Source organism: Apodemus sylvaticus, chromosome 14 (genome assembly GCF_947179515.1).
Source record: "Apodemus sylvaticus chromosome 14, mApoSyl1.1, whole genome shotgun sequence".
NCBI classification, from domain to species: Eukaryota; Metazoa; Chordata; class Mammalia; order Rodentia; family Muridae; genus Apodemus; species Apodemus sylvaticus.
Window position 1 is genome coordinate 2,171,255 of NC_067485.1, and position 27,365 is coordinate 2,198,619.

The 27,365-nt window shown below is 46.9% G+C and overlaps 1 protein-coding gene across 7 annotated transcripts in view; it reads left to right on the plus strand.

Annotated features, from left to right (window-relative positions):
- Fancc (FA complementation group C) overlaps positions 1 to 18,193 on the plus strand; it is a 157,707-nt gene extending 139,514 nt beyond the window's left edge. For all 7 annotated transcript variants that reach the window (XM_052156360.1, XM_052156357.1, XM_052156361.1 and 4 more), the window contains 4 exons: positions 7,437 to 7,518; positions 9,435 to 9,612; positions 13,606 to 13,809; positions 17,132 to 18,193. In XM_052156360.1, coding sequence (XP_052012320.1) covers positions 7,437 to 7,518; positions 9,435 to 9,612; positions 13,606 to 13,809; positions 17,132 to 17,269 — 602 coding nt within the window. In that variant the 3' untranslated portion in view covers positions 17,270 to 18,193. The remainder of the gene's footprint in view (positions 1 to 7,436; positions 7,519 to 9,434; positions 9,613 to 13,605; positions 13,810 to 17,131) is intronic.
- The last annotated feature ends 9,172 nt before the right edge of the window (positions 18,194 to 27,365 follow it).

Sequence of the window (27,365 nt, forward strand, 5' to 3'; positions counted from 1 at the left end):
AGGAAGAGGAGGGATGGAGGAGGTCTCCTGTTTCTGTGCTGTGACTACTGTGGCTTTTTTTCCTATACTTGAGAAAGATCTGTTTGAGGTAAGTAGACTATCCAGAATTCCAAAGCATTTTACAAAGTCTAAATACCTTTCCTTTGTCTATAAGATGTAGGTTTTTGCCATATGGCTTACACAACAAAGCCCTCTCACATAGAGCTGGGGTCCAGTGAGCAGCATGGCCTCCATGGAATGTCTGCACAGTGGTTTAACCCTTCTCCTCTACTGTACCTAGGAGTAGTCATGCCCTCTTTTTATTCCTTCTTTTCATTCAATGGGGACACAGTAGGAAAACTTTATTAGTATAACAGAAAAGTAAAGACTTCAACTGTCCTGGGCCCATTATGTAAGTCTGAGGCCATGCTTGTTGGGAAGCAGTCTGGGATCCTCAAAACACACTGGAGATTAGGTTCTGGAAACCCAGATCAGTCGTGGGCAACAGTGTGAATTTAGGCTGTCTGGCTTCCCATCCCCCAAAGTCAACAAGTGCCTTTAAGCAAAAACAAAGAAGCACTGTGTTGATCTAGAGAACAGTTTGCAGACCTGTTGCTTTTGGGGAAAGTTGGATATTTTAGTGCTCATCAGAACTGTACTTAATGTTCATGGTGAAGTCTTGGGTACATTAAAAAGTTACTGCTAAGCAGTGACCTTCAGGGGCTTTAGGAAATAAAAATTTGGAGGGAATGCTATTTGCCTTCAGAAGTTAGGTCACAGGCTGAGGGAGGGGCTGCTATGTGCCTCAGGTCTGCATTGTGGAGGAACAGTGATGACCTCTCCACCTCAGTATTGTCATGGGGTCGATTATAACTACAGATACATACAGGTCAGATGTTTAAAGGCAGGTGTGAAATCAGACATGCCTTCCCGACTAGTTTTGCTTGCATGGCTCTCTATGCTTTCCCCCTGGCCTGTACTGTAAAACTGAAACACCCAGCCTGGTCATACTGAAGAAAAGTAGTTGAGCGTGATCCCTCTGTATTTTGATGTCACAAACTTGAGGTGGAGCCAAAATGTGGATCCAGATCAGCCTGGGCGACAACCCCACATCTCCAGGTCCTGCAAGAGGCAAGAGGGGCTTCCAGGAGTCCGGCTGGGAGAAGTCAGTGTGCTCTGGTGAATCCAGTGGGCCCCAGCAGGAGCCTTCAGGTGTCTGCTTTGGGATCTGAACAGTCTGGGCCATAGCACTCGGTCTCCAGGAAGTGCAGGAGTCCTGGTACGCACCTGGAGACAGTCTGGGAGCGCACAGCTTGCTCTGGTGGCACGGAGCTTAGGTTCCAGTCCTGAGGCCTCTGGCGGGAGCCCTCAGATCTCTCCGCTTCCGGATCCAGATCAGCCTGGCCGGCAACACCACATCTCCAGGTCCTGCAAAAGGCAAGAGGGGCTTCCGGAAGGCTGGCTGGGAGGAGTCAGTGTGCTCTGGTGAATCCAGCAGGCCCCAGTGGGAGCCTTCAAGTGTCTGCTTCGGGATCTGAACAGCCTGGGCAACAGCACCCTGTCTCCAGGCAGTGCAGGAGGTAAGCTGTACACCAGAGGCCACCTGGGAAGAGGCAGCTTGCACTGGTGAGTCCAGCATTGACAAGACCAACTAACACCAGTGAGAACTAGATGGCAAAAGGCAAACACAGGAACGTCACTAACAGAAATCAAGGCAATATGGCAACATCTGAACCCAATTCTCCTTTACCAGAATGTCCTGGATACCCATCACACCAGTAAAACAAGATTTGGATTTAAAATCACTGGTCATGATGCTGGTACAGGAACACACGAAGGACATACTTAAAGAAATTCAGGAGAAAATGGATCAAAAGTTAGAAGCCCTTGCAAGGGAAACACAAAAATCATTGAAAGAAATTCAGGAGAATACAAAAGCCAATAAGGAGGAAACACAAAAAACACTTAAAGAAATACAGGAGAACTTTGGTCAACAGGCTGAGGTCATGAAAGAGGAAACACAAAAATCTCTTAAAGAATTACAGGAAAGCACAAACAAGCAAGTGAAGGAGCTAAGTAAAACCATCCAGGATCTAAAATCAGAAGTAGAAACAACTAAGAAAACTCAAAGGGAGACAACTTTGGAGATAGAAAGCCTTGGGAAGAAATCAGGGTACATAGATGCAAATATCAACAACAGAATACAAGAGATAGAAGAAAGAATCTCAGATGCTGAAGATACCATAGAAACCATGGACTCAACAGTTAAAGAAAATGCAAAATTCAAAAAGCTTGTAACCCAAAATATCCAGGAAATCCAGGACACAATGAGAAGACCAAATCTAAGAATTATAGGCATAGATGAGAGTGAAGATTTATAACTTAAAGGGCCAGCAAATATCTTCAATAAAATTATGGAAGAAAACTTCCCTAACCTAAAGAGAGAGGTGCCCATGAATATACAAGAAGCCTACAGAACTCCAAACAGACTGGACCAGAACAGAAATACTTCCCGTCACATAATAATCAAAACACCAAATGTACTAAACAAAGAAAGAATATTAAAGGCAGTAAGAGAAAAAGGCCAAGTAACATATAAAGGACCCTATCAGAATCACAGCAGACTTTTCACCTGAGACTATGAAGGCTAGAAGATCCTGGGCAGATCTCATGCAGACTCTAAGAGAACACAAATGCCAGCCAAAACTACTATATCCAGCAAAACTCTCAATCACCATAGATGGAGAAACTAAGATATTCCATGACAAAACTAAGTTTACCCAATATCTATCCACAAACCCAGCCCTACAAAGGATAATAGGAGGAAAACACCAATACAAGGAGGGAAACTTTACCCTGGAAAAAGCAAGATAGTAGTAACCTTTCATCAAACACGAAGAAGTTAACCAATCACATTAAAAAAAAAAAAAAAGTCAAAAATGACAGGAAGTAACAATCACTATTCCTTAATATCTCTTAACATCAATGGACTCAATGCCCCAATAAAAAGACATAGACTAACCGACTGGATACGTAAACAGGACCCTACATTTTGCTGCTTACAAGAAACATACCTCAGGGTCAAAGACAAACACTACCTTAGAGTAAAAGGCTGGAAGACAATTTTACAAGCAAATGGTCTCAGGAAACAAGCTGGAGTAGCCATTTTAATATCAGATAAAATTGACTTTCAACCCAAGTCATCAAAAGAGACTCTGAGGGACACTTCTTGCTGGTCAAAGGAAAAATACAACAAGAAGAACTCTCAATCCTGAACATCTACGCTCCAAATGCAAGGGCACCCTCTTTTGTAAAAGAAACTTTATTAAAGCTCAAAGCACACATTGCACCTAACACAATAATTGTGGGTGACTTCAACACTGCACTTTCCTCAATGGACCGATCAGGAAAACAGAAACTCAACAGGGACACAATGAAACTAATTGAAGCTTTGGACCAATTAGATTTAACAGATATATATATAGAACATTCTATCCTAAAGCAAAAGAATATACCTTTTTCTCAGCACCTCATGGTACCTTCTCCAAAATAGACCATATAATTGGTCACAAGACAGACCTCAACAAATATAAGAAGATCGAACTAATCCCATGCCTCCTATCAGATCACTATGGAGTAAAAGTGGTCTTCAATAGCAACAAAAACAACAGAAAACCCACATACACGTGGAAACTGAACAATATTCTACTCAATGATACCTTGGTCAAGGAAGATATAAAGAAAGAAATTAAAGACTTTTTAGAACACAATGAAAATGAAGACACAACATACCCAAATCTATGGGACACAATGAAAGCAGTGCTAAGAGGAAAACTCATAGCCCTGAGTGCCTCCAAAAAGAAAATGGAGAGAGCATACACTAGCAGCTTAATGACACACCTGAAAGCCCTGGAACAAAAAGAAGCTATTTCACCCAGGAGGAGTAGAAGGCAGGAAATCATCAAACTCAGGGCTGAAATCAATCAAGTAGAAACAAAGAGAACCATACAAAGAATCAACAAAACCAGGAGCTGGTTCTTTGAGAAAATCAACCAGATAGATAAACCCTTAGCCAGACTAACCAAAGGGCACAGAGACAGTATCCAGATTAACAAACTTAGAAATGAAAAGGGAGATATAACAACAGAAACTGAGGAAATTCAAAAAATCATTAGATCCTACTACAAAAGCCTATACTCAACACAACTGGAGAATCTGGAGGAAATGGACAGTTTCCTAGACAGATACCCAACACCAAAACTATATCAAGGATCAAATAGATCAACTAAACAGTCCCATAACACCTGAAGATATAAAAAGGGTCATAGAAAATCTCCCAACCAAAAAAACACGGGACCAGATGGCCTCAGTTCTATCAGACCTTCATAGAAGACCTAACACCAATACTCTTCAAACTATTCCACAAACTAGGAACAGAAGGAACTCTACCCAACTCGTTCTATGAAGCCACAATTACACTGATACCAAAACCACACAAAGATCCAACAAAGAAAGAGAACTTCAGGCCAATTTCTCTTATGAATACTGATGCAAAAATTAATAAAATTCTTGCCAACCGAATCCAAGAACACATCAAAGCAATCATCCACCATGATCAAGTAGGCTTCATCCCAGGGATGGTTCAATATAAGGAAATCCATCAATGCTATCCACTACATAAACAAACTCAAAGAAAAAAAACCATATGATCATCTCATTAGATGCAGAAAAAGCATTTGACAAAATCCAGCATCCTTCCATGCTAAAAGTATTGGAAAGAACAGGAATTCAAGGCCCATACCTAAACATTGTTAAAGCAATATACAGCAAACCGGTAGCCAACATCAAACTAAATGGAGAGAAACTTGAAGCAGTCCCACTAAAATCAGGGACTAGACAAGGCTGTCCTCTCTCTCCATATCTTTTCAATATAATACTTGAAGTTCTAGCTAGAGCAATTAGACAACATAAGGAGGTCAAGGGGATACAAATTGGAAAGGAAGAGATCAAACTATCACTATTTGCAGATGACATGATAGTCTACTTAAGTGACCCGAAAACCTCCACCAGAGAACTCCTACAGCTGATAAACAACTTCAGCAAAGTGGCTGGTTATAAAATCAACTCAAGCAAATCAGTTGCCTTCCTATACTCAATGGATAAGCAGGCGGAGAAAGAAGTTAGGGAAACGACACCCTTCAAAATAGCCATAAACAATATAAAGTATCTTGGTGTGACTCTAACCAAACAATTGAAAGAGCTATATGACAAGAACTTCAGGTCTCTGAAGAAGGAAATCGAAGACGACCTCAGAAAATGGAAAAATCTGCCATGTTCGTGGATTGGCAGTATTAATATAGTTAAAATGGCCATCTTGCCAAAAGCGATCTACAAATTCAATGCAATCCCCATCAAAATCCCAACTCAGTTCTTCACAGAGTTAGAAAAAGCAATTCTCAAATTCATCTGGAATAACAAGAAACCCAGGATAGCTAAAACTATTCTCAACACCAAAAGAAATTCTGGGGGAATCAGTATCCCTGACTTCAAGCAATACTACAGAGCAATAGTGTTAACAACTGCATGGTATTGGCACAGTGACAGACAAGTGGACCAATGGAATAGAATTGAAGATCCAGAAATGAATCCACACACCTACGGTCACTTGATCTTCGAAAAAGGAGCCAAAAACATCCAGTGGAAAAAAGATAGCCTTTTCAACAAATGGTGCTGGATCAATTGGAGGTCAGCATGCAGAAGAATGGGAATTGATCCATTCTTATCTCCATGTACTAAACTTCACTCCAAGTGGATCAAGGACCTCCATGTAAAACCAGACACACTGAAACTAATAGAAAAGAAACTGGGGAAGACCCTTGAGGACATGGGCACAGGGGAAAAGTTCCTGAACATATCACCAATAGCTTATGCTTTAAGATCAAGAATTGACAAATGGGACCTCAAAAAGTTACAAAGTTTCTGTAAGGCAAAGGACACTGTTAAAAGGACAAAACGGCAACCATCAAATTGGGAAAGGATATTCACCAACCCCACATCTGATAGAGGGCTAATATCCAATATATACAAAGAACTCAAGAAGTTAGACCCCAGGGAACCAAATAACCCTATTAAAAATGGGGTACACATCTAAACAAAGAATTTTCACCTGAAGAAATTCAGATGGCCGAGAGGCACCTTAAGAAGTGCTCAACATCATTAGTCATTAGGGAAATGCAGATCAAAACAACCCTGAGATTTCACCTTACACCAGTCAGAATGTCTAAGGTCAAAAACTCAGGAGACAGCAGGTGTTGGCGAGGATGTGGAGAGAGGGGAACACTCCTCCACTGCTGGTGGGGCTGTAAGATGATACAGCTACTGTGGAAATCAGTCTGGAAATTCCTCAGAAAACTGGACATGAGACTTCCAGAGGACCCTGGTATACCTCTCCTGGGCATATAACCAAAGGATTCCCCGGCATGCAATAAGGACACATGCTCCATTATGTTCATAGCAGCCTTATTTATAATAGCCAAAAGCTGGAAAGAACCCAGATGCCCCTCAAAGGAGGAATGGATGCAGAAAATGTGGTATATTTACACAATGGAATACTACTCAGCAATTAGAAACAATGAATTCACAAATTTTTTAGGTAAATGGTTTGATCTGGAGAATATCATCCTGAGTGAGGTAACCCAATCACAAAAGAATACACATGGAATGCATTCTCTGATAAGTGGATATTAATTAGCCCAGAAGCCCTGAATACCCAAGGCACAAATTGCATAACAAATGACTCCCATAAAGAAGTATGGAGAGGGACCTGATCCTGGAAAGGATTGATCTAGCACTGGAAGGGAATATAAGGACAGAGAAAAAGGAGGAGGGTGATTGGAGAAGGGATGGAGAGAATTTTTATGGGACATATGGGGAGGAGGGATCCAGGAAAGGGGAAATCATTTGGAATGTAAACAAAGAATATAGAAAATAAAAATATTAAATAAAAAAAAGAAAGTTTAAAAAAAAAAAAACCCATGACATCTGCAGCAAGGCAGTCCTAGTCCCAGGGAAACTGGAAGGAGTCTTTAGTTATTTGAAGTTAAAGATATATGAAACCAGGCATGGTGGTGCAGGGCTGTGGTGCAGGGTTGCAGTTCTGGTTCCTGGAAGGCAGAGACAGACAATAGAAAGTTCAAGGCCAGTCTAGGGTACATAGTGAGTTAAGGGGGGCTTGAGCTATAATAGTAAGACCTTGTCTGAAACAAACAAGACAACAAAAGAAACTTTGAAGTTTGACTCAGAGACAGATCCTGGCTGAGAGAAGTGTGACCTGGGTTCTGTGAATGGCGGGGGCGGGGGCATTTCTTTCAGCACAGTGCTTTCAGTCTAAGCTTTAGGCGTCTCCCAGTGGGTTTGGCTTTCCTTCAGTTCCCTCTCTGACTTCTCTCCACCCACAGCTATCCCACAGGGACATCAGCTCCAGCCTCTGCTGTGTGTTTCCCAACTCCTCAGAGAAGCAGTTGAAGACTGTACTCATGGGTGAGCAAAGCCTGACACCCCACCCCCGCCCTTTCACTGGTGGCCTCCCTGACCTTCTTTTGAGCAGGTTGGCAGCTGAAGGCATAGCTGGACCCTCTGAGACCACCAAGTCTATACCTCCCTGAGCTAGGTGAGGAATGGAGGAAGTGCAGGGCTGCAGCATTGCTTTGGGTCAGAGTGAGGAGCCAGCATTGCCAGCTTGTCTGCATAGAGTCAGTCCTAATAAGGGCTGCACTTAGAGTTTGACATATGCAAAGGAGAGAGACCTCCAGAATGAACAGTGCCCACAAGGTGCCCTGGTTCCCTAGGTCACTACTCCATGGTCAGTGGGCGGAATGTTAACTGTTTGTATCCCATTCCCTTTTCATTGTTTTCCTCTTTGATTTCTCTCCAGAGGCTAGAGAGATGGCTTAGTGATTCAGAGCGCTTCACTGCTTTTAGAGAGGACTCACCGTTAGTTCCTTGCACCCTACATTATGTGGCGGACAACCCCCTGTAACTTCATTTCTAGAGGTTCTGATACCCCTTTCTGACCTTTGTGGCCACTTACATGCCCAAGCACATACAAACAGGCACACAGATAAATTAAAAATAAGTAAATAACTGTGTCTTCAAAGCTAGCAGGCCTGTCCTGGAATAAATGACTCTTCAGCATGGCAGAGGCCTCTAGGTACTGCTCTCCAAAAGCATTCCTGTGCAGGCTTGCCACCATCTGCATCCTATCTCTAGCTTGCCCATGTTGAGAGGATAAAGGGCAGCTCAGTCTTTGTTGGCCCAAGACCCTCTTGTCTGTCTTTCCTTTGAGATTCTCTGGTCTACTAAGACTGCCCACAGCACTGTAGGGGCTGCTGTGCCTACATGTGTGATTGAGTGCTTTGGCCATCAAACACTCCTCCCAGCTGAATTCTTAAAACAGCTCAGACCAAAAGCTGGTGTTGAGGTGGGGTCGCCGAATGTCTGTGTCTGTGTTGTCTGTGGACCTTGAGACTTCTTTTCTGGAAGAGGAGAGGTAAAGGTCAGACAGATCTGTGCTGTGACCTGGGGCTGGCTGCTCAGTATATGTGCTGATGAGGTCTGTGAGAAAGACAGGGAGTCCCTGGCCCTTCAGTTCTGTGCAGTGGTGGGTTGCCCTCCCTCTGACAGGGATTAAGGCTGAGGTAGCACCTGCCTTACTTTTCCTTCATTGTCTTTCAAACATGATTTAAAACATGTAAATCAAGTGTTCTAGGGACACAGAAGGCAAGAGCCATGTTTAGAATTTGGGGACTGCCATGTCTAGTGTAGGTAGACACTGCAAAGGCCATGATTCTCCTCTCCAGATGAAAGTTCCCACCAGAGGCCTTAGGCTATTCCTGGGGCAAAGCTGCCTTGCTGAGACTGTTAGGGCTACATTAATGGAACGGGTTCCACCGTTTAATGCACTTCACCAGCCCCAGATCCTAGGAGGATGAGAGGAAAGCTTAGAAAAAGTTTTGACCTCCCTGCCTGCCGAGTGTCTATAGGATGACAAACGCGAGAAACCAGAGTCACTTGTCAGAAAGGTGTATTTCTGCTCTCCTGGAGGACAGCAGCATTCTCTGGCCTCATGGAGCCTCTTTCTCCTCACCCTGGCGCCACCTCGGTAGCAACTTGCAGGGTCTCGCTATGCCTTACAAGCTCCCCCTACAAGTCTCTCTTGGAGCCTAGAATGCTGTAAGGTCCCTATAAGTCCTCAGCATGAGGGCTTGGGAGGGTTCTTTTGGTTATCTTGGGATGGGCTTAGGGTGGAACAAAAGTTTTCTGGATCCAGTTTGTTGATCTGAGAGGTTTTTTTTCCAGTGGGAAAGAACAATTTAAACTACCAGTTTATAAACATTAAAGTTGTTTTGAACAAAAGGAAGAGGGTCCATGTGTATGTGTGTGTTGTTCTGTTCCAGGTCTCAGCGAAATCCCTTTGAGAGCTGGTTTTTGTTTGTTCACTTTGGAGGATGGGTTGATCTGGCTGTGGCGGAGTTACTGCTGAGGGAGGAAGTGGAGCCTCCTGCAGACCTGCTGTGGCTCTTGGTCTTCTATTACAGCCCACAGGATGGGAGTCAGCAGAGAGAGCAGAGCATGGTAAGTGTGGGCCCTACTGTGTGCTGGGCCTAAGGGAGGGGAGGACAGAAAGGGGAACTTGACTTGGTTTACCTTTACACAACACCATCCCTACCACCACCACCCCTTCCCCCTCCCCCCACCAGGCACCCAGGCTCAGATGTTTTTGTGATGTGTGCATATCCACTTGGACTGAGCTTACAGCCTGTGACCTCCTTCTGCCTCTACAGGGACCTGAGACAAGAGGGCGCCCAAGCCGTCAGGCTGATCTTGCTCTGGGCCTTCCGTCTTCAGAGTCATTTGATCTGTTCTCCTCAGTTGCCTTAGTTGCCCTACTTTATCCTCCTGCCTCACCCCAGGGCTCTATACTCCAGGAGATGTCATGCAGGGCAACAGCTGCTCTGAGAAGTACTGTCCCAAGACAGACTGGCTCCTGAGCCAGTCAGTGTCTTCTCTTGCCCACCAGCAGCCTGACTAGTCCACTTCCATCTCACCACTTTCCTGCATAAGTCAGACTCATACTGAAGCAATCACATGACTTAATCACGTGGGTCATCTAAACAGGGGGTTGATGTACAGGGCTGAGTAACTGTGTTGTACACAGTTAGTTATGTAGAATGTAGCTATTTCAGGAAGCCATGCTTTCATTAAAGCTTTGCTACCTCCTTGCAGACATTTATGCTGCCTTTTAAAAACTTCAGTCTCAGTCTAGAGAGATGGTTTAGTGGGTTAAGAACATTGACTTTTTTTCCCAGAGGACTCAGGTTCAATTCCCAGTACCCACATGATAGCTCAAAACTGTCTCTAACTCCAGTCCAGAGGATCCAACACCCTCATACAGGTATATATGCAGGCAAAACACCAATGCACCTGGGGGGGGGGAAACCAACAAGGCTTCAGTCTCTAGTGCTTTTTGTTGACTTTAGTAATAAAAGGACTAGGTCTCAGTGTGAATAGAACAATGCTCCTATTTGTTCCAAAATCAGAGGCTAGTGCAGTAATTTGTTTGAGGCAGCAGTTCTCAACCTGTGTGTTGTGTTTCTTTTGGGGTGTCAAATGATCCTTTCATGGGGATCACCTAAGACCATCAGAAAACACAGGTTTTACATTATGATTCATTATAGTTACAAAATTATAGTTCTGAAGTAGCTATGAAAAGGATTTTGTAGTAAGGGTCACTACAACATGAGGAACTGAATTAAAGGGTCACATTAGGAAGGCTGAGAGCCATTGGTGTGAAGGTTTCCTTAGTAGGGTGAACATGAGCCTTGGAATTTTAAAAAGTTGAAATTTAAGGATGATATTGGATTAGAACGAAGCATTGTAAAGAAGTTATCATCTACATATGTATTTGAAGATTGCTGCTTACTGAAGACCAGAGTTTGACCCCTAGAACACACATAGCAGAAGGCCAAAACCTATCCTCTGACTTTCCCACACACTTGTCACACATGCACCCACACCCCAAATAAATAAATAAAATAAAAATTAAATATATAAATCACATTAAACTGATTAAGGACAATCCTAGTTCACTCATCTTATTGTTGATAAGATGATTCAGGTGTATGGAGCACTTGTCATTTTTAAAGCCCTTTCATTTGTAGTTTGTATTAGATTCCATGTAAACTAAGTTGGTAGATATGGGTTAATTTATATGAATCACAGATACTAACAGAGACTGACTCTTGAAATACAGAGTATCTTGTAAGATTTAACTTATAGGGGTCAGCAAGATGGCTCAGTGAGTAACTGCACCAGCCACCAAGCCAGACAGCCTGAGTTTGATCGTGGTATAAATCACAAGGAAGGTGAGAACTAAGTCCTACAGTTGTCTCTGACCTCCATACATGCATTATACACCTGACTGCACACGTGTGTGCATATGTACATACAGATACATTTAATTTTTTTCTTTTTGAAATGGATTTAATTTCTAGACAGTTCTTCATTGGTGCATTTTCCTGCTAGCTAACCTGGATTCAGGAGTATTTCTCTTTCTTTACAAGTATGCCTTGGTCTTATACAGGGTGATTAGACATCTGAATAAAAGCAGGTTTCTCCATTCAGAGTAGTTCGCTGTTGTCTGTTTTTACTACTTAGCTGGCCACTCAGAGGCAGCCATTGCCTAGTCCTAGAAGCCAGACTTTCCCATTACTGATGCCTTGGTGTCTGACCAGGGGCACTGGTGTGTTCCGCACTCCAGGAAGGTATCTTCCTAAGAATCAATGCAGGTGTTTTGTGTAGCTGCGTTTGGGAGCTTTAACCCCTTATGGTCAGTGGGAGGTTGAGTACAGGCTGAACTGGGTCACAGTGTATGGGTATAGTTGGACTCTGGAGTTTGCTGGTGTTTGTGCCTTCCCTTTAACTTAAAAGCAATAAATCATGGTTAGTCATTTGGCTGCAAGTGCTATGCTGACAGTTTCCTCTGCTGGTCATATCTGGGGTACAAAGCATATTTGTCTACCTGGGTAAACACCTGCAACTGTGTTCATCTGCTTTGGCTAACTGAATTGATCATGATTTTTTTTAAGGACTGTATTTAATGTACTCTTGGGCTTAGTCGGGGACTCAAACCCTTCAGACAGTGTCCTGTCACTTGTAAGAATCCTCCTGGAGAGGCAGGCTCATACAAAGCTGCTTGCAGATTGGTGGCCATCAAAGCCGAGCCCCTAGCTGCAGGGCTGACATAGCCTGGGCTCACAGTGCTGAGAGTGGTGATGCAGCCCAGCCATGTACTAGCATGCTACCAGGAAGAGTCCCACTGCCAGATGTGCTTAGGCATGTAAACTGCGTGGCACCCTGCGAAGTGTGAGAGAGGAGCAGTAACAGTCACACCCATGTGTAGAGCACAGGTTACTTAGGTCTGTCAGATGATTCCGAGTGGTAGACTGTTTTCCCATTCTTTATTCCTCATGTTTTCCATAGGAAGCAAAAGTAAATCTTTATAATATAGAATGAAAATACTTTATGAAGAAAAAAAGGCTTATCTCTCACTTCAGAGAACACACATCTCCCCTATAGAAGCTTCTAGACACAGAGGGCACGTGACAGGGAAGTCAGCATGGACAAACAGGATGGAGTTTGGGGTATGCAGGTCAATAAGAGGGGAGAGGTGAGACTTCTCCAGATGCCATCAACTGAGGTGTAGCCACCCTGGGAACACTGCTCCTCTCAGTGGGAGAGTCCTGTGATACCTTTCTCATGGTCACCCTTGTGGTCCAGAGAGCTCCTGTGTGCTGCTGTCTGAGACAGGTGGCACTGAATGGACATGAACTTGCAGGTGAGAAGCAGCTCTCAGAGACCCACAAAGTTCATTGTGGGAATTCTCTGATCAGGACAGAACATGGATGTGATGTTCTGCACTGTATCTGCCCCAGAAGCCCTAGGCTTCTACCTTGTTCTATGAAACACAGTGTGGGCTGCTCTTGAACCAAGCGGGAGTCTCAGCATGAGATAAATATTTTTTATGCAGAAACAATCCACAGACTTAGAACAACTACTGTTATTATGTGGACTCCACAGCCTTGTGCCCTCTGCTTAAGCTGTTACTTGTAGGAACAACTGTCCCAGTGTTTACAACAAAACAAACGAGCTTGTGTGTGTGTGCTCCGCCTGAGCTCCCCTCACATAGCCCAGGCAGGGCAGCCCAGCATTCTTATCAGCACTGCCCAGTGGGGCATGGGACTCTAGCTGATGATGGTTTATGGTCAGGGGTCTTCAAGGGGCCTTTTGGTTTTTTCCCACAGTAAGAAAATTCTGACTACCTTCTGCTGAGGACTTGCCTTCATTTCCTTCCATACAAAAAAAGGTCAGGTTCTGGCATGATGCCCTGGCTGCTTGGTGGGCAAGATGAAAGAAAGGCAGGAAATTTCCATTACATCCATTTGGGGTTATGTGGTTCTGTGTGTGAACTAGCCAAGTTGGGTACCTATCTGTTCCTCACTCTGGAACTTGAAAGCATCAACTCAGTCCTAGAGTCTCGTCTCAACCCTCTGAACTTGTATTACCCAGGTGGAGCTGAAGGTATTAGTCAACCGTCTCCTGATGCTGCTCAGAAGCGGCTCCTTCCCAGCTATCGATCTGCAGGAAGCAGCTGAGAGTCCCAGTGGAGGCCCCAGACCACCTGTATGTGGACAGCTAGTCAGACGCCTTCTTCTTAGTCTCTTGTTCTGGACCCCAGAAGGCCATGTGATTATCCGGGAGGCCATCACCCATGTAAGTTGCTTTTTTTCCAACTTGTACTTCAGTTTACACTCTTTGTGAAAGGTAGATTATCTCCTTAAGGGCCCCAGCTTTTGAGATCCCAGGCCCAGGATGCTGCCCCAGGGTATGGAGATCAACAAGGCCACAGCACAGACCCGCAGTCCACCTGTGCTGTACAGAGGTACCTGGGGGGTGGGGGGAAGGCATGCTTGCAGAAAGGAAGTCACCTTATACGCACACTTGCAGGTGCGGCTGGCACCACAGTGAGAGCTGGGTGTCCTGCATCCCATATTCTGGTCGCTCCCTGCCATGTCTCAGGGGAGAAGTCTAGCCCCAAGGACAACATGCTACATTTTTGTGCATGCCTGGATAAGCACAGGTGCCTTTGCACACAGACCGTGCATTACTCTTTGTCCTTGGAAAGGAAGGTACCTTGCCACCTGTTACAATATGGGTGAACCTTGAGAACTTTGACACTGTGTGAAATCAAGGAGTTGCAAGGAAACTCTTTACAGACATCCACCTATGTGCGTTCTTTGGAATAGTCTGATTCACAGAGGCAGAAGTAGAACAGAGGCTTCCCGGGGCTGGGAATGGATGGGTCAGTGGGCAGTGTTTAACTTGTGCAGAGTGTCTGGAGATGGGTGGGGGTAATGGTCATTGAATATTGTGAATGTAGGTGGTACAGGCCTGGAATCCCAGCATATGAGATGCAGCAAGAGGATCAGAAGTTCAGGGTCATCCTTGGCCACATATGAGTTGGAGGCCAGCCTAAGCTTTGTGAAATATTATCTCAAAAGAAACCAAAAAAGGTGAACCGTAACATTGTCAAACATAGTTTTATTTTCTAACATAAAAAATATATATCGTGATGAAGTTCTATATACAAAATAAAAAATAGAATTCATACAGCCAGCAACACCACTCAAGAAAAGGCTATTCCCAGAGCCCCACCTGGTGTTGGTCTAAACTGAACTCTAGGAATGAAAGTCAGGAGGCACATGTGTCCCTGCCAAGGACCCTCTGTCAGAGCACTGACCTCCTGTGCCTGTCCTGCATTGGGCATCTCAGGGCTGGCCCAGCATAAGAATATATTCAGAAATCTACTGAGCAAGGTCTGGTCCTAAAACAACATGGCAAATGTTGCCTCGTCATACCTTCATCTGCCATGTTGGGTGAGGGGGATGAGTGCGTCCTGACTTAGTAATTCCACCTGAAAGTTCCTCGGCTACACTGTAAGTGTTGTGCACACAGTGTACAAGGTCACAGATTGACTGGGGATCAGTTCACAATGTGGATTACAGAATTATCAGCAGGAAACATCTCAGCGTGTAGTCCACATGCCTCGGGCTTACCAGCTAACCAAGTCCCCTGCTAGGCCTGCTGCAGCAGCTCTGCCGGTCAGTTTCTTCCTGGGTGGGAGTCTGGCTAATGTGAACATCTAATGTTACATGGAGAGTAACTTGGTGTGGTCTCTTGGATTTCCTGTAGTGTTGATGTGAGAAAAGCAACAGGGGAGGAGGTTTATTCTAGCTCACAGTTACACGGTTCAGTCCATCAAGAGAAAGCCATACACTGCTTCCTCCAAGGACTGTTCCAACCAGGCCTGCATCAGGCTGCCAGCTGCTGTCCTTACAGATACTGACAACTGTCATTAACACTAGACCTTCCTATTGAGGAGGCTTGGCCCCAGGCTTCAGGTAACTGGACTTTTGACCGCCAGCCCAGTCAGTGGCAAAAGCCATCTATCTACATTTGGCTTAGCCTTTGGCAAAAAGGCTGTTCTGAAAGAGCAGTTGTGGGTGTCGCCACCTGAGGACCCTGGCCTTAGGGCAGACTGCGAATGTAAACTCATGAGCTGGGTAGAGCTACTTCCAGGAATGTGTTCTGGCTTCTGTTTCTGCAGCGAGCTTTGGAGAGCTGGGCACTGGAGTGGGCAGTAGCCCACCTCCTTAGGACCCCTTGCCACCCTAGAACTCTCCAGTGTGAGCCTGGGGGTTAGGGGAGGCTGGCTCCTGGCCCTCTCAGGAGCTTCTCTGTCTGTAGCTTTCTGAGTTGCCATAGTCCTCAATAGCCATCTGCTCTGGCCCTTTCTTCCCTGCCCCTGATTGTCACCCACTTGCTTGTCCCTCACAGTGCTAGGTTGGGTGTACTTAGAGCACCAGTTTTATGTTTGGAGCCTGCTCTCCTTGCACTTTTGTGAACCTCCTCATCCTCTGCTCCACATCCTTCCCACCAGGCTGGCTGCAGTGTGAGACCAGCTCTAAGGGCTCTGCATTTACTGTGATTGGACTCTCTTGCACATACTGTAACAGCCCAGGCCTGGGAAAGATTCGACATTAGGCTGTGTAGTGACTACCTACTTGCCCTTGAGTGGGAGGCAGTCTGTGTCCACACAGGGTCTAGATAATACATTAAGTCTTTAATGTCCTTAAGAAGGACGGGGGCTGTGTCTAAGGTCACTAGCACCATGCATCTGGATCAGATGCCCAGAGCCTACAGAAGCTGCCGGGCCATCTCAAACCCTGTTACCTTCAGCAGCATGGCCGTGGTGTGCGGATGTTGCAATTGCAGCTTTCACTTCACTGGTGGTCAGAGATCAGAAAGCCAGGAGTGAAGGGCTGCCTAGGCTGTGGGCCAGCAAAAGCTCAGAGTCACAGTTGTGGTCACTCTAGAGGGAAGTCTCGTGAGACAAGAGGAAGCTGAGCTGGGGCTAAATCTGCAGGCTCCTCTGCATGCACCAACACACAACAAGTGTGTGTCTTCCTCCACACTCAGGTTCTTAATGTTGCTGCACCTAAAAGGATTCCCAGTTAGTGTCCTGCACATGTGCAGGTCATGTGCCAGTCTCAATCTCTGGGTCAGCTCAACTGAGGTTCTTGGGAAAGAAAGAACTGATGCTAACAAGCAACAATGTCTCAAGGCTGATAAAAGTTAAGTTACCAACCACCCTGCCTGCTGCCCTGAAAGTGGATAGTCCAGGAATGTCAGCTTAAGGCTGCTTGTGAGAAAGCAGGTAGCCTTTGCCGAGAAAGTCAAGTAACAGATGCTGTCTTGCTCCTCACAGCACATAATTCCAAAGCTGTGACAGTGTGCTGTGAATTCCTCGCAGCCTCCCATGGGCTTGTATGTGGCTCTGAGAGTCTAAGACTACCTGGGGCCACGTGGGGGAGGTTGGTCATCAGGATGGGGCCCCTGGAGACATATATATTGACCATTACCTTATAAATGAGGCAGAAGTGACCCATGCTTTGCCTGTAGCCTTCTGCTGAGTGTAGTGGACAGAGGAGTCTCGGGGTAGTATCTTCATCTTCCCTTTCCTCCCTTATTGCAGATGGCTCACACGGATGCTGTAACCCAGGAGATTATTGGCTTTCTTGACCAGACCTTGTACAGATCACATCATCTTTGTGTTGAAGCCTCAAGAAAACTGGCCAGAGAACTCCTAAAGGAGCTGCAAGCTCAGGTCTAGCAGGCAGCCCAAAATGTGTGGACATCTGTCTGGTGAAGCTCCCACAGTGGATGACATGCCGTTTCTGAGTCAAGAACAAGTGAGAGTGGTTGAACATATCTGTGCCACCTCCCATGCACTCTGTACTGCTTGGCCCAGGCCATCCAAGAGTATTAGGAGGGGAAAGGCCTAGACGCCTACTATGTTCAGTCATTCATGATAATGTGTGTGCTGAGCACTGCTAGTGTGCTGACCACTATGATTCCCACTCTGTATGATGGGGGCATGCCCAGAAGCAGGAAACATGAGCCCTGCAGCGGATGAGGCTGTACCATACAGATGACCTGTCTTACCAGTGACTGTTGCTTTGTGAGGCCTTTGTGCCTCAGTGCAGAAATGCTGCAAGGTGCCCACTGTAGTGGAAGGAACAGAGGTGGGCAGAGAAGGGTCATTACTTCCTTGTCCCCTAAACCCCCAAAAGGTAAAAAGCATCTGCTTGCTGGGTGACCTGTGTCTAGTAAACAGGATTTGGAAACTGAAAGTGAGTCCCTGTCCTCCTGCACTTGCTGTGGATGGGCATCATGGGCATGTCTTTTGCTTTTCTAGTGAGAATGTACCAAGTGAGCCGTGTGTGGGTAGAGAAGACCCCAAGTTGTGATCCAGCTGTGACCCCTCCTGCCGATCTGCTATGAGAACCCTCGCCCCATGTGCACACATGGGCTTCAACTCTCACAGTAGGACATTTGATGGCTGCACTCAGGCGGTGTAGGGGGTTATGGCACAGTCATGAAGGGCCTGGGTTCCCTCTTGCATTTGCACACCCAGGCTCTGCCAGGGGAAACACTGACCAGCACATACAGTAGATTCATCTTTTATGGACCTAAGGTGGAGTGGAGCTGAACTTTCTACCTTTTCATTCTAAATAAAAAGTTGTTCTTAATTTTATATTCGGGCCTCCCTCCTTCCTACCTATAGAAGCTTCAGGTCTCACAAACCTTAGGCATGGCTTGGAAAAGATCAATTATGACTTACCTCTGGATAAGCTGGGAACCTGTCACCAAACAAGGGAGAATGTCCAGAGGGCAGATAGTTGTGTGTATACTCAGAGTTATTTCCTATAAGCCAAAGTTGATTACAACTACACTTATCTCAAAGTTGCTGAGTTATTCTCTATTCTGAATGGGAAACACAGAGCACACACAGCCATTCTTTCTCCCTAGTGTTCACACACTTGTGACCTTCAGCAGTTAGGAAAGATGGAATTATGTATACTCTGTTCCCTAGGACCCAGCCCACCCTGTCGAAGTGAACTGTGCCAAGCATCTTGAGTCAGCTTCCTGGGTGCCTCAGTCTGCCATGGCATACCAGGACATTTGTCACAGATGAGACTTGTCTGAGCTCCAGGCAGCCAGCTCCTTGTAATGGTGTTTTAACTTCTCAACCTATTTCCACCTAATGATTCTGAAGTCCAGGGACAGTGGAATTGAGGTCTCCAGGGAACTGGGGAGGAACAGCTGGAGCAGCAGGGACAGAGATAAGTCCCATGACACAGGGACAGGGATGCTAAATGATTGCTGAGGTGCCTTCTAGTGGCCAAGTAATCCAAAACAACTGCAACCAGAGAAAGATGAGAAATGAATGAATTTCCCTCCCTTTTCATTCCAGAATGAGGTCCTGCTCCTAGCTGGATACTGGACTTTGATATGAAAAGTCCCAAAGCCATTTCACAAACCCCAATCCAACATTAAAGCAGAACCACATTTAATCCGGGCCACATGAACCCCCTCCTCATGAGCCAGGCTCCTCTCATCCTGGGCATATACCTTATATACCCCAAATGTGGGTGGGAAGGAAGTGCCAGAATACTGAAAGCTTTGTATCTCTCTGTAGAAATGACCAAAACTCCCCCTGTCCTCTGGTGGTTCATACACAGCATGAAGTCTATAGGGCCCACCAGGACTTTGCTTTGCAAGCAGCAGGAAAGGGATTTGGGTGTGTGAAATCAACTAAGGGTTGGTATACCGGCCTGCAGACCCATCAGGCAGCTCTGGCTCAGGTCCTTTGCTCTACTGGGGACAATGGTCTTGTGCTTGCTTCTTTCAGACAGTTCCCACCTCCAAGCATGTGACAGGAAGGCAGGTTTGGAGCTGACACCACAGCTGTGGCTCAGAACACAGGAAGGGTCTGCAGCTAGGTAGGCCCCATGCCTCTCCCAGACCCAGGAAACAACCCAGCAACACATAAGGGTGGGCAGAGGGGATACTGGCAAGAAGGCCTTCTCCAATGAGGCATAGCCAGCACTGTGGGTTGCCATTCTGCTGTGGGGCTGTGCTAGAAGCACCCTGCCCCCAATGTTGTGAACCAACACATCCATACATCTTAATGTCACACCTGGCAGAGGACCACAGCTATGAGCAGGTGGCTCTTCATGAAAGATGTTCTGCCTTGGAGACACATTAAGTACAGTAGATGCTAGTGGAATTAGACAACCTGATACCAAAATGCATGTGAAAGAGTGAACTACCAAGAAGGTTCTAGAAGCAAGATATGAGGGCATTGAAGCATTCTACATGCTCTAGTCAAAGCAGGCAGGTTGTGTGTGTGTGTGTGTGTGTGTGCCCACAGGAGAGTGGGGGTGGGGGTGGGGGGAGGAGGGAGAATATAAATGGGTTAAACACTGGAGATAAGGGAACTGTACCTGCCAAGGTTGCCAGTGGCGACCCATCCTATGGCTCCCGCCATCAGGTCTCAAGCCTTATGCCTTAACCAATGGGTTGGCTGTTGCTCATCATACCCTGGACCCCTACCATCTTCCTCAGTGGTGACACATAGGGCCTTTTCGCTACCTACCATGGTTCCTATTTCTATTCCTGTCCTGCCAGTGGCTCATGTTCTCTCCTTGCAGACAGCTATATCATGCCTTAGACCACATCTGAACATCCTCACTGTTGACAGAGCACCCCACAGTTCTAGCCCTAAGGTCCTATTTTGTGTTGCTGCCCCAGGTTCCTTCCAGCAGGCAATCTGATTGCTTCTACCTGTCACTCACTGCCCTGAAATAAATCCCTATCTCCTGTACAGCTAGGATTCTGCACACTGCAGAGGTGCTTGCACTAGCAGGCAGGAGGTTCTAAGGACCCCATGGGAACCCTAATTCTTGGGCCAAATAAATATTAAGGAATGTAGGCAACCTATCTGGGGGTCACTACATACTGAATGCCTTTCCCCCCAGGAAAGGCCCTAGGTATTTTGTTTTGAGGCAAAAAAGGGGATACTGCCTGGAGGTAGTGATGCATCCCTGGATCTGGTCACTTAACAGATAGCACTGGGACAAAACACAAAGCAGATGCGATTTCAGGACGTTTCCTTGGCTCATACAGTTCAGAGGGACTTGTCATCACAGCGGCTTAGGAATTTGGGCAGAGACAGCTCTCTGCTGTGATGGGAACCTGTGTGAAGACCTCTCACAGCTCTAGGAAGCAAGCTACAGAACAGCCTCAGGACCTGCCCCAGTGGCCTTGATCTAGAAGCCATGCCTCTCTCCATCTCAAAGGTTCCAGCAGCCAGGGACCAAGCTGTTTACATAGATTAGCCTGTGGGGACAGTTCCTGCTCAGAGTCTGCAGTTTTCTGACCTTTTACTTTTACTTGGAACTTGTGGTATATGGCTTGGTTCTCAGACCTTTATACAAAACCTAATGCAGGGCCTGGCCTCCCACACTGCCTCTTCTGTTCTGGGGCTCCAGGTTAAAAGCTCCAGGAGTCTTTCCAGTCAGGTGAGAGGCAGCAGGGACAAGGAAAAGAAGTGGAGTAGTGGAGGGATCCAGCCATGTCATGTACAGTCTTATAAGCAACTCTGTGAGGCCCTCAGCTATGTTTGAGCTATGAAGGTGGCACTCCCTACAGAAGATAGAAAACCAAACCAAAACCCACAGAAGACTGGTAAAACTGACCATTCTGGAAAAGAAAAGAAAACAAAACAAAAACCTTTTGAGAACAAATGAAAACCTGAAGAAGCAGGTGCCATACCTGACTGACTATAAATCCCTTCTCTAAATTTAAAACTTGTTGAGAATTCAGGAAGAAATGTCCACTAACCCAAGAGACTCTGGGAGAGCACCAAACACTACATATGATGGGGAAATTACAAATGGCCTTCAGAGGCACTGAAAAAGTATTTAGCATGGTGTTAAGAAATGCTAAATAGTACAATTATACCTTTATCCTGTGCTGGGCAGTCTGCAGAAAGCTCTGACAGCTGAAGAGTGCAGACAGGCAGTGCCTTTGTGGACTACCAGTGGCCATGTTCCAGACTTTAGAGTGCAGGTCCTAGAAACAGCATGGTAACAGTTACTGTATCCAGAATCTACCTGTAGATACCACAAAGAACATCAGGTGGACATTCAAGTGGGGTCTGTACACCTGTGTCCAGTGTGATAAAATGTACTGTATACAAATGACAGCATCACTTGGCTCTGAAAAGGAGCAGCCCTGGTAAGACGGCTCAGCAGGTAAAGGCGCTGCAGGCTTGGCAACTCTAGCATCTCCCCAGAACCCACATAAAGGTAGGAGAGACCCAAGACCACTTAGATGTCCTCTGATCTCACATGTGCACCCTGCTCATTCCCAACGTTATGCATGTATGCCTGATAATTATACAGATTTAAATTAAAGTGAAGAAATACAGAAAATGTTATGCTAAGCTAGACCAGACAGATGTACAAGGACATTATAAAATTCACACATGATCCCTAGAGAGACTCATGATGACAGACTAGTGATGCCACCAGGGACTTGGGAGAGCAGGGATGGGGTTAGTGTCTGGTGGATACACAAGATTTCATTTGGAAAGAGAACGCTCAGAACCCAGATAGTGGTGGTCACACAGTGATTAGGCACAGCACTGAAGTGTGCTCTCCAAACACCAGAGCAGTGAATTCTAGGCTGTGAATATTTTACCACAATAAACCCACTAAAATCTAAATTACAGTTCCACCCAGCCTGTAATACACACCTGCTTTAAGTGTCCCTTTCCCATTTCAGATGGCTTGGATCCCAGTGATGAGCACATGGGAGTTCCTTCAGATGCTAGAAGACTTGAATATACAGAACAGCCAGGGTTATCTGGTGCAGCTAACCTTAGAAGGCCCTGACTAGTATGTTAGGCTGTCACCAGGATTTCAGGAGTACAGGTGTGGTGGTGCATATCTGTGAAATGAGAAGCCACAGGGCACACACCCACTCTGTATTGAGACACTGCCACAATAAGCTATATAGCCAGGACAACACAGGCTGGGCTCTCACCTCCCTGGTGGATAGCATTCCTAGAATGCCATGGAATGGGCAGCTCCAAGCTCTAGAGAGATGGAGATAGGAGGGACCTGAAGGCTGAGGTGACACTCAGTGACTCTCAGTTACTCAGAAAGCCCGAGGGAGGGTTGCTGTGGCTATGTGGTCTGACAATGTGAACACATCTTCTATACAGACTTGAGTGTCACAGTCTTTGGAATTTGTGAAGGACCTTGAACCAACCCTCAAGGACACTACACATTGGCTATTGTGCTGCCCCTGGGTAGCTGTGAGGCTGGGTGCTTGTGGGTAACAAAAGAATGAGTGTTATTACAGTGATTGGCTGGGGCAGAGCCAAGGTGAAAAGGGAGGGAGCTGTGCAGGTTTCAGTGTCTGCTTACTCGCTTGTGTGATCTACAGAGAGAGAAAATGGAGGAAGGAGGGAGAGGAGGAAGGACTGGGGGAAGCTGAGTGAAACAGGTGAAGTTAGGAGAAGACATCTGCATCCCCTGTGCTTTAGCAGCATGGCTGGAGCCATGTGCTCTGACACGCATCCTGAGGACCTGAGCTCGGTCTGCAACTGCCACGTGCCCAGCCTTTGTGCAGTCACCCCCCAACCTCCAGGTTTGCTGTGACCTCCTCCTCTGTACCTGTCTCTTCCTAGACATAGGACAACAGGTAAAATCACAACTAAAATTCTTTACCATTAAATCACTATTGCATTTTATAATTCAACATAAACCACTACCTAAAGCCTCTAACCCTTGGGAAAACCTCACAGCTGTCTCCATTCTTTAGAGGCCACACTGCTGAGCTTCCAGAGACTTCAATACTGCAGTGTGAAAGTGAGGAATGAGGTGAGGCTGTGTGTGCCAAGGTGGCTTTGCTCCCCCACCCACCCACCCCTCCACCCTCACCTCCCAGCTTTTCAAAGTTGGAAGTTCCATTTGGTTTAGAGGGCTACACTTCTCCCATTGGCTATTCCATCTGGACAGTGGGCAGCAAGGGAGGACCTACCAGTGTGGAAAAGAACTTGGAACTCTGAGTGCTAGAGTGGGTGCAGCACCGCCTGACTTCCACTCCTCCAGCACAGCAGCAGGGTTCCAGGCTCTAAGGGGGGGGCTTGAAAGAAATTATAGGCAAAATGACAAAGGTGGCTTAAGAAATGAGAAGCCACAGGGCACACACCCACTCTGTATCCAGACACAGCCACAATAAGCTATATAGCCAGGACAGAACATGATCTGGACTGTCACCTCCCTGAGGGATAGCTTTCCTGGAGTGCCATGGAATGGACAGCCTGTTAGGGCCTGCCCCATGTTTCTGGTTCTCCACTCTGCCAGTGTCTAGTTAAGGTCATTAAACAGACAAGAGACAGTGGTGGACCCAGGACAGATGGGAGAGGTCCCGTAATCATTCCTGTCCTGTCCTCAGGGACTTATAAGCCAGCCCAAGCCTGTTTCACTGAAATGGCCAGATTTGATTTTACAAGCCATCTGAAGAGAAAGGGCATTGTATCGCCAGCCCCAAGCTTGCACACACGTTTGTGTCATGCCAGGTTTCTAGGGCCATCACCAGCTGCTGAGGCAACATTCTGGTGACTGTGTTTCTTTTGTCTCCTATGCTTCTTTGAGAACAAGGATATGGGCACTCCCAGCTGGATCAGCCTCCAAGGCCAGGGCTTCTTTCTGGCCAGCCTTCCTACCGGGGCTACACATGCCAACACCAAGGTTCTCAGCAGCCCACCCTGTCCTGGGAAACTTCCTCAGCTTGCCCAAGTCTCCTCCCTCCATTTCACACTGTGTGGTCATTAGTTCATCAATCTCTCCAACAGCACCAATGGGTGGGAAGGGGGCCATAAAACCTTGCCCTGAATAGCCCAGGCTGCTGCTCCTCCCTCCCACCTCGTAAACCCCACAGACCAGCCAAGGGGCCCAAATTCACTGAGGCTAGGGCGAGTCCACGCCCCTCAATGAGACTATTCTCTGCAACCTTTCTTGGGAGGTCCAGGCACTCCCTACCCACGCCAGCCCTGGGAGATGTGATGGGGCTAGGCCACTCCAGGGGTGCTCTCTCTCCACTTGAGGGCTGCTATACCATCTTAAAGGCTCATTCAAGCATGGGAACCCACGGGTGGCTCAGACTGGAATGCCCTAGGGAAGGAGTGTCCCAAGGGGCTGGCTAACCAGGGAGCTTTTAGAAACAATGTTAAGCCCCAGCAAGGTGTCCACAAACTGTGGGAATGGGTGTGGCAACCCAGCCACTCAGGAAGCAGGCCAGCTAAGGCCACAGCCCCAGCACCCAGGACTACTTGGGAGGTGTTGCTGGGGCAGGGTGCTCTTTCCCTTACCAGGCCAGCACTGTTCCTCTACTGGCAGGCTCCAGCTAGACCTAAGCAAAAAGCTCTGCATATGAGTCCTTCAGATCCCAGTCCTTTAAATACTTTAAATGCTTTCTGTTGCTTACTGGGCCATAGCTGCTTGGGAGAGTTGTGGCAAAGGTAATGCTGTGGATAACAGAGGTCCCTGTGTGTGTGGCATCCCCTGCTAGCTGGCAGCCCATTGGGCTTGTGGGGCCATGTCCAGCTGAGCCAAGGTCAGGAGAAAAAACTGGTAGGAACTTGGTACTTGCCTGGACTGGACCCTACAGAACCCTCTCTTTGTTTGGTAAGGATGACATACTCTCGGATATCTGCCCTTTCTGGTTTGGGATATCTACCCTGGGCATATTCTGTGACATTTCTGTTCACCACAAGCCAAGAATACCTTGCTAGGGTATAGATTATTTCATTCTTTTGATGTGAAATTCATTTAAAATTAAATGCTTTAAAATCCTCCAGTTCTGTTGGAGCAGCTGAGTCAGAAAATCCAGAGTCCTTTCTGAGACTTTCTGAACCCCACCCTTCCCTTCTTCCTGCCTGGGTCCAGCCAGAATTCCCAGTACCTCTCCCTTGGCTTCTGTCCAAAGCCTCACAAACAGGGTGGTGGGCTCCCAGCCAGCCAACCTCTGCTCCTTTCTGGGGCTCAACTCTCCTCCACAAACTGGGGTGTGGTAAGGATAATGGCTGCCCTTCCTAGGCCAGGTTCAGGATCTATGCAGAGGGACAACTCATAGCAGGGTCAATGCTGCTTCATCCTGTGCAGGGAACCATGGCCCAGGGGTCATCATATGATCTAGATGCACCCCATTCCTGTAGCCCTGGCCTCGGGTTGTGTCTTCCCTGGAGAAGAGATGGTGTGACTCTAGGCTGTCTTGGCTGGAAGAAGCCATTTCCGGTGGGATCAGTGAGGACAGGCAGCCCCAGCCCTAGTCCATTATTCTCAAGTGATGGGCGTCTGCTTAGCCATCACGATGACTGTTTGGTGGCAGGTGCAAGAGGCTGGTATTTCTGCTGTCCCACTCACCGGGCAGTTATCTGATGAGGACCCTCCTGTTCTAGCCCTTCTACCTACTGGAGGCATCAGCCTTGTTGGTGTAGCAGTTTACTCCCATCAGGTTTCTCTCACCCTTCACTTTGGAGTGAGAAGCTAGCATCTTCATCAAAGAACCTATGTGACTCCTCAAGTCTGAGGTAAAAGGGACAACCATAGTTTCCTCCAAGAATGGTTGAAGTGAGGCTGGAAAACGGCATAAATGTGTCTGACCACACAGTCTCTCTCTCTCCTCTCTCCTCTCTCCTCCTTCTCTCTCTCTCTCTCTCTCTCTCTCTCTCTCTCTCTCTCTCTCTCTCTCTCTCTCTCTCTCTCTCTTTCTCTCTCTCTCCAGGGACAGAGTAGCAGACTCAAGTTCATCAGACTTCTAGGCTTTCAACATAGGCTCAGCCTCACATCTGAGTGGTGGGAGGGAGAGTTCCTTAGAGGGGTTCCAAGCCCTGGCCTAAGGCAGGGCATTCTTGGGAGGGCTTGGACTTCAAAGTTCTGATGACCACGTGCTATACAGAGTGGTCTACAGCAAATACTGACCCAGGGATCCAGTGTACATCTCACCTGTGGCTGTGGCTTCTCGCTCTGCCAGCATCTGGTTTGGAGTGGAAGCCTGGGGTGGTGGTCCACATCCTTGCTCCTCCAACAGTTGGCTCATCCCCTGGACTATAAGCTACAGAGCAACCTCCTCCCTGGGTGAGGCAGCTGGGAGGAGGAGTCGGGCCCCCCTGGACACTCGTTCTTCCTCCCTTAGACCTTGCTTCACATTCTATTTGACATGCTGATGATGCAATGTTCTGGGTCCTGTGGAGTCAGGTGGCTCACGGAAGAATGGGGAATGCACTTTCTTGACTCCAGAGGTCTCAGCCAGGTGAGGGAGGCCTGGTCCTACAGCCTCCTGAGCCTCTGGTGCAGCTATGGGTGGCAGGAGCGGCTGTCTAGCTTGCAGGGCTGGGAGGCTGGAGGAGAAGGGAGGAGAAGGCTTGCTCTGCCTCCAGCCAGAGGTGGCAAAGGACAGATCTACCACAGATCCTTCATCAAAGCTGTGACACGGGCATCTGGTTCCAGTGAGGTCTCCACTGACCAGACCACGGGGTTCAGTGACCACAGGGACGAGGGAGCAGATCCCTGAGCAAAACCCACCTTGGACTGGCAGCTCTGTTTTGCTTTAGTGGTTCCTAAGGACAAAGAACAAAACCAGACCAAACCAGTGCTTGGCTGTTCACTCCAGTTCAGAGGAGGTAGGGGATGCTGAGTTTCTCACAGAGGGGCCTTACAGGGTGTGTGGTTCCTAGTTCATCTCTAAGCAAGCCCAAAGTGCTTCTGAGAACAGGGAGGCAAAGACTCAGCCATTTATTTCAAGTCCTCACAGAAAACAGGGTACTATTAAGTAGAATTAACACATTT